The sequence below is a fragment of the Fukomys damarensis genome, unplaced genomic scaffold (assembly GCF_012274545.1).
Source record: "Fukomys damarensis isolate Sample0158 unplaced genomic scaffold, DMR_v1.0_HiC HiC_scaffold_37, whole genome shotgun sequence".
Classification (NCBI taxonomy): domain Eukaryota; kingdom Metazoa; phylum Chordata; class Mammalia; order Rodentia; family Bathyergidae; genus Fukomys; species Fukomys damarensis.
Window position 1 is genome coordinate 71,302,165 of NW_022900949.1, and position 7,971 is coordinate 71,310,135.

The 7,971-nt window shown below is 40.9% G+C and overlaps 1 protein-coding gene across 1 annotated transcript; it reads left to right on the forward strand.

The window, feature by feature from the left end:
• Positions 1 to 1,214: 1,214 nt before the first annotated feature.
• On the forward strand, positions 1,215 to 3,374 carry LOC104863016 (DNA replication licensing factor MCM7-like). Its single transcript, XM_033759571.1, is given in 2 exon segments — positions 1,215 to 2,958; positions 2,960 to 3,374. Coding segments are annotated over 2 exon segments (2,151 nt in total). The 5' UTR covers positions 1,215 to 1,222.
• Positions 3,375 to 7,971: the final 4,597 nt, after the last annotated feature.

A 7,971-nucleotide genomic window follows, 5' to 3' on the forward strand; every position in this document is an offset into this window, starting at 1 on the left:
GGATTTAGCTCAGTGGTTCTACCACCTGCCTTGTAAGCACAAGGACCCAAGTTCGATCCCCGGTACCAAAAAAATGAATTAAATTAAAAATTAAAAAATAAAATAAAATAAAGACCCAATCCAAAAATGAACATGTGAAATGAATGTACATTTTTCAGAAAAAGAAATAGAAATGACAAATAAATATATGAAAAATGTTCAACATCTCTGGTCTTTCAAGAGATGCAAATTAAAACAACACTGAGATTCCATCTCAGTCCAGAAAGACTGAATATTATCAAGAAATCAATCAATAACATACACTACAGGAATGTGGGGGGAAGGCACACTTCCTTCTCCACTGTTATTGAGAGTGTAGCTTGGTGATTGCACCACCAGCTTTCCTCAAAAAATTAAAACTAGAAGTTCTATGTCACCCAGCTATTCTCCTTCTTGGTATCTTCCTGAAAAAATTAAAAACATCATACCACAGTGATATATGCACTCATGCTTTTAGCAGCAGAGTTTGTAATAGCTCAATGTTGGAAAGAGCCCAAATCCCCATCAATGAATGAATGAAGATGATAAACTTGAGACATTTGTAGATAAGTGGATGTATGTTGAGACCATACATAAAATAAATCTTGAATAAAATAAATTGGACACACATTCAAATATCTCCTGGTTTCTCTGGTGTAAGAAATGGAAAGTATAAGGACAGGGATTTAGTTCATTGGCACTGTGCCTGCCTTGCAAGTGCAAGGTCCTGAGTTCAATCCCCAGTACAGCCAAAATAAAAAAAAAGGGGAAAGTATAAATAAAAATAAAAATGTGTAATATATATTGTGAAATAGAAAGACAATATTCAGATGGGAAAGGGAACTAGGGAGGATAGAGGAAAGGGAGGGATGGAAAGGAAATAAAGGAAAAAACAAACAAAGTTTGTATAAATTAGGAAGGAAAGGGGTTGAAGGGAGGGGACAGGAATGGGAAAAAAAGAAAAAATTAAGATTTATCATGTACAGATTAAGATTTCCTATAATGAATGTGATCATTATGTATATCTAAAATGTAACAATAAAACTGGCTAATTTTTTTAAATCTTTAATGATGTCTGTGGGCTTTCTATCTTTTGAAAATGTATTCCTGGGTTGGTTCTGCAGTCCTGTGCGTGGCCGTTTTGTGTTTCCTTGGAGCCGAACTAGTGCACTCACCAACTGCTGCCAAATGGTCCCTGGCAGCGATGGCATTGAAGGACTACACACTTGAGAAAGAAAGGGTTAAGAAGTTTCTTCAAGAGTTTTACCAGGATGATGAATTTGGAAAGAAGCAGTTCAAGTATGAGAGTCAGTTTGTTCATCTGGCTCATCGGGAGCAAGTGGTGATGTATGTCGACCTGCATGACGTAGCTGAGGGTGAGCCTGAGTTGGTAGACTCAATTTGTGAGAACGCCAAGCGCTATGCGAGGCTCTTTGACATACAAGAGCTCCTGCCTCAGTACAAGAAGAGGGAGGTAGTAAATAAAGATGTTCTGGATGTTTATATTGAGCACCGGCCGATGATGGTACAGCGGAGCCGGGACCCTGGGGCACCCCGAAGCCCTCAGAACCAGTACCCTCCTGAGCTCATGCGCAGATTTGAGCTGTATTTTCAAGGTCCAGGCAGCAACAAGCCTCGTGTGATCCGGGAAGTACGAGCTGACTCTGTGGGAAAGTTGGTAACTGTGCGTGGAATCGTCACTCGTGTCTCTGAAGTCAAACCCAGGATGGTGGTGGCTACTTACACTTGTGACCAGTGTGGGGCAGAGACTTACCAACCGATCCAGGCTCCCACATTCATGCCTCTGATCATGTGCCCAACCCAGGAGTGCCAAACCAACCGCTCCGGAGGGCGGCTGCATCTGCAGACACGTGGCTCCAAGTTCATCAAATTCCAGGAGATGAAAATCCAAGAACATAGTGACCAAGTGTCTGTGGGAAACATCCCTCGCAGTATCACAGTGATGGTAGAAGGAGAGGACACAAGGATTGCCCAGCCCGGGGACCACGTCAGTGTCACTGGTATCTTCTTGCCAGTCCTGCGCACAGGGTTCCGACAGGTAGTCCAGGGCCTACTCTCAGAAACTTACCTGGAAGCCCACCGAATTGTGAAGATGAATAAGAGTGAGGATGGCGAGGCTGGGGCTAGAGAGCTCAGCAGGGAGGAACTGAGGCAAACTGCAGAGGAAGATTTCTATGAAAAGCTGGCCGCTTCTGTTGCCCCGGAGATATATGTACATGAAGATGTGAAGAAGGCACTATTGCTGCTGCTGGTGGGTGGTGTGGACCAGTCTCCTTGTGGCATGAAAATGAGGGGCAACATCAATATCTGCCTGATGGGGGATCCTGGTGTGGCCAAGTCTCAGCTGCTGTCTTGCATTGATCGTCTGGCACCCCGCAGCCAGTATACAACCGGCCGGGGCTCCTCTGGAGTAGGACTCCCAGCAGCTGCTCTGAGGGACTCTGTGAGTGGGCAGCTGACCTTAGAGGGTGGGGCCCTGGTGCTAGCTGACCAGGGCGTGTGCTGCATCGATGAGTTTGACAAGATGGCAGAAGCTGACCGCACAGCCACCCATGAGGTCATGGAGCAGCAGACCAGCTCCATCGCCAAGGCTGGCATTCTTACCGCACTCAATGCCTGCTGTTGCATCCTGGCTGCTGACAATCCTGCCTATGGGCGCTACAACCCCCGCGGCAGCCTGGAGCAAAACATACAGATTCCTGCTGCACTGCTGTCTCGATTTGACCTCCTCTGGCTGATTCAGGACCGGCCTGACCGAGACAATGATCTCCGGTTGGCCCAGCACATCACCTATGTGCACCAGCACAGCCGGCAGCCCCCTGCCAAGTTTGAACCTTTGAACTTGAAGCTTATGAGACGGCACATAGCTATGTGCCGTGAGAAGCAGCCCACGGTACCCGAGTCTCTGGCTGACTATATCAGCAGCGTATGTGGAGATGAGGCGAGAGGCTTGGGCCAGTAAAGATGCCACCTACACCTCTGCCCGGACCCTGCTGGCTATTCTCCGGCTTTCCACTGCTCTGGCGCGCCTGCGAACGGTGGACACAGTGGAGAAGGAAGATGTGAATGAAGCCATAAGACTAATGGAGATGTCAAAGGACTCACTTCTAGGCGACAAGGGGCAAACAGCTAGGACTCAGAGGCCAGCGGATGTGATATTTGCCACTGTCTGTGAACTGGTCTCAGGGAGCCGGAGTGTCCGGTTTTCTGAGGCAGAGCAGCGCTGTGTATCACGTGGCTTCACACCTGCCCAGTTCCAGGCGGCTCCACACGAATGCGAGGAGTTAAATGTCTGGCAGATCAATGTTTCCCGGACACGGATCACCTTTGTCTGATTGCATTCTGCTTGGACCCACCCGGGATTGCATGCTAACCTGCCTTTCTGAGGGTGTGATGCCTTGAAGGGGTGGAGATTCCCTTTTTTCCCGTGTTGCACTTTTTATTCCTTTTGCTGATAAAGTATGTTGAATGCCATCTTCCAAACAAAAAAGAAAAAAGAAAGAAAATGTATTCCTGCTTGGGTGGTTAGTTGCTTTGGACTTTCAACTCATTTTGCCTTGAAATATCAGCTAGTCTCCCTGGGGGTGGAGAAAGGTTCCCAGGACATGTTTCAGTGTCGATCCCACCTGTTAGAAGTCCTCCACCAGGCAAAAGCTAGGATCACAATTAAATATTTACCTGTTTTATTACAACAATGTGAGCCAACCCTTGTGCCTGGATAATATCTACCAGCCCAGATGATTTGGATCAGTAAATGTAGAAGTTGTTTAGTCAACAAATCTTTGAAATATTCATGTGTACATTTATTGCCTTGATAGCAGTGCAAGACAGCAGCACCAGTGTGTGTACGGGCAGAGCATAGAAAGACTTCGAGTTCTTTTTCTCCTGGATTCCCCTGATATAGACACTCATACAATTGAGTATCTTTATTCTTTCCAAGGCTCAGAAAAACTGTTTCTGTTGGAGCATGCTAGCTCCTCGACTCCCTACTTACATTTCAATGTATCTTTTCTCACAGTGGATTTTGGAGGATGGAGCACCACATCTTGCTAATTTAGCATATTGTCATGTACCAGAGACCACAAGTAAAACTTCGCCAAAGGATAGCCCTCCAACATTATTTTTGTCATATAAATGTATTGCAGCTCCATAATTTGTAGTGTCTCTTCATCATACTTTTGTAACCACAAAGAGCAAAATGGTTAGGCAACAAGTAGATACTGGATTTTAGAAATGAAGTATAGACCAACAATTGACTTAAAAAGGAAATAGGAATTTTTTTGTTTTGTTTTCTAAAGAGGCTTCTCAGAGTGAAGATGGGGAATTTGTGGCTACATTGGAAAACTAGGAAAATGTATGACTGTTTCAGCACGTGACAGGAGTTGAACACATCACTCATTTTATGTCTGTTAGAACTACCTCTCATTTAATGATGTTATCATTTCAGAAAAATTAACATTGTAGAGAGTGACCTTTGTAACCCATCCCCACTGTGTCACACTGTGAGTTCAGAACTTTGAAATGCTGATTATAAATTGCTGCTGAAAAGGTACTTCAATTTTAAGCCAAGAGCAAATAATCTCACAATTTAAAAAGTTAAGGGGAAAAAATGAGAACCAAGACCTATTATGTGAAGGTACAAGATCGCAATGATGAATGTAACTGTACTGTATACCTAAAATGTACCAATAAACTTAATGAGAAAAAAGAAAAGTATTCTTATAAACTGAAGAAAACTGCCAGTTGAAACTCAGTCCTCTACTTTCTTCAGAAATTTCATGTGCTTTATTGTCTTGCTCATTGTGAAATTAAATCAAGTGGTTTATGCAATTTTGTGTAACTTTTTAAATAAATTCACTGTACTAAAATACATCCCTTTTTGTCTATTGTCAGTACTATGACAAATATTCTAGCAAGGCAAACAGATTGAATAAACATTTGCTTTCACATCCAGAGGAAAGTTTATTTGCTTCACTTAATTCTGAGAGCATGGTAAAAATTTGAGAATAGTAAATTCTTGGATAAATATTGAAAACTGAACATTGAAGCCTTAAAGTTACCCAATGTTTGGGCAAATTATGCTTCACACATCTGGATTATGCACTGTAGCTTATTAGAATGAAAGTTAACTACAAACATTTTTCTCTTGAAAAATTTTAGATCACTATCTTGACTTATGTATTTTATTTTCAAAAATTAGAATATAAAATGAAATGATGAAAATGGAACTGGTACTAGGATTCTATTCCAATGTATCTGTGGGATTTTATATTTTAAAACATTAACATTTTAAAACTTACCTTAATAATGCAAGGCAAGTTTTAAAATCTTGTTTAAACATTTAAATTTTATAGGAGACCGAAGTCATTTATATAGTGAGAGTAAGATCATGTAAATAACTTTAAAACTACAGTAAATGGTATAAAACTCAACACATATAAAAGATAAAGTAGAGTCAGGTTCTCATTATTAAATGAGACAAGAAGGATAACTTTCTAAAGGATGGTTTTCCAGGTGGCCTTAGGCTGGTCCAATTCTCTCCCCTTTCTTACTGTAGCCTTCAAGTATCACAAAAGCTCTTCTAGGAATGCAATACCCTGCAATAAGGTAGAGCCCTGACTCTATTATAGCTTCATCCTAGGGACTCATGTACCTGCAGGTATTTAACCCAGTGCAGGCTGTCTTTTCAAGTCCTTCATTTCAGTGCAAGAGGAACAGATGCAGGCTGTCCTGCCCAGGTACTTGTGGGACCGGCTTGCACCGAATCCTGGGTTCCTGCTGCCCTTTGCTGCTTATCTATAGCCAATAATCTCAATTCATGGAACTTGCTGCATAAATTTTGTGATCTCTTGCCATTCTCAAAGAAGTCTGTAACCAGTCTACAATGAAACGTACTTCAAAGAGTTGCTATGAGGATTAAGTGAAATAATATACACAAAACTCTTGGAACATTGCCTGACACTTGAGAGGTGATTAAATATTAGATTTTTTTTATTAATTATTATTGTCACTTTTAATTCTGAGTATCACATTTAAGACATTTCTATAAGGTGAATATATCAGGGACAGGTATGGGAGGAAAAATGTCAAAATGGACTAATAAAACCACCAAATAAAAAAGTGGTAAGTGGGCATTTATTCTGCTGAATGCCAGACTGAATGGTTAAAGAAATATAAAAATTAAAACAGTTTAGGTAGCATTTAAGTAAACAGAATGAACAAAGTATTCGTTATGTTTACCATGATATTCCTTTACAGAAATTGTTAGGAAACATCAGAATTAATTATGCATAGTATACTTACAAGACAAACGGGAACAATTTAGTACAAAAATATCTCTTAAGGACAACAGTGAACCAAAGTGTGCATACAGGCGACATTATTTTAAGTTATTTTGAGAATTGCCCTATTATTGCAATCTATTTTCTACAGTGTATACATTACAGTATTGCTTTTAAAACCTCTGAGTCTTGGGGAAAACTAAAGTATCATTATTTCTTTCTATAAACATGTTATAGAAATAAAATTTTTTTGTTAAATAGAGAGGAATTTTGAAGTACAACAGTCACTAAGGTATGTGGGAATGCTTTTTCTAAGGTTGTATGCACAGATGAGCCTCAGGAACTCTTTGGTAAAAGTATACATACCATATCTTGGTCATATATTTTGGTGGAAAGTTGAAGGCTTTGGGATTAAAACAACATTAGTCCTAAAAATTGCCCTTGCATTTGCCAGTTTCCTTAATTTGGACAATTCATTCACCTGACTCTCTGAGCTTTAGTTTCCACATATGAGAATATCTGTTTACTGAGCCATAATTCCAACACTTTTGAACTTCATTGTCTCAAAGTAGGGCATTAGCCAAATTATTTCCTTAGCACAATTTTTTAAACAACTACATTTACCTCTTTCCAAAGTGGTATTAATTGGCTCATCTACCAATGAAAAATTTTACTTTCTCATGCCTTTTCTAGCTGGCTAATCCATTGTTCACTTTCAACCTTCTCAGTTACCAACTATTACAGCTTGTGTCTAGATGCCCCCCCAAAAGCCTCATGAGGATAAGGCGGGATTTCTTATTCAGAGCTGGCTGAATCTGGAATGTGTGACGCTGGGATTGAGGGCATGTGATTACTAAAGCAGTGCACTGATTGGCTTGGCACTGCCCTAATACTGGTAGTCTGGACAAGATAAAAGGTCAGAAAGGTTACATAAAGGCCTCTTGTTACTTTTGCAGGCTTGACCACCCTAAACTGTTGCCCCTCTGCCACCATGCCTTGGAGCCAGCTGATAATAGACTAAAACCTCTACAGATTTTCAACCAAATAAGCCTTTCCCCTTTTAACTTTGGGTGTTGGGTATTTTGTTTCAGCAGTGAGTGAAAGGTAACTAAGACACCAGCATCCCCAAAGGGGATGAAAAATCTAAGCACTTACTTTCTCAGTCTCCACTGCCATTTGTCCCTGTGACATACATCTGCTCAATAAGACGGCTTTAAGTCACCAGAGAACTCTGAAGGCTTTTTGGTTTCAAAATAAAAAAGGAATAGATGACCTGTGAGGCTCTTGTCCTCTACTTTTTTCTTTAATCATAAATACAATGCCTAGATTTGGAGAAAACCATGAAAGAATAACTACAATGGTAGCACCCTGTGTTGGAGCCAGTTGCTCCAGCTGAACTGAGACAGCTACTGCCTAGATAAGACTGAAAAAGAAATGCGTGGGAAAAAAAAGATAGCCCTGGATGTTTAATCCATACTTACTTTTCTGTTATGTGATCTCAAAAGTATTCCACACAGGCACAACATGCTTTTATTTCTGTGTTTCTTCTTCCCCGACATTTTTGTCTTCACACTATCAGTTACAGTTTGTAATTTGTCAAATGTAACAATGTGATACTACAGTGTTGCAGAAAGAACAGTGCCCTGGAAAT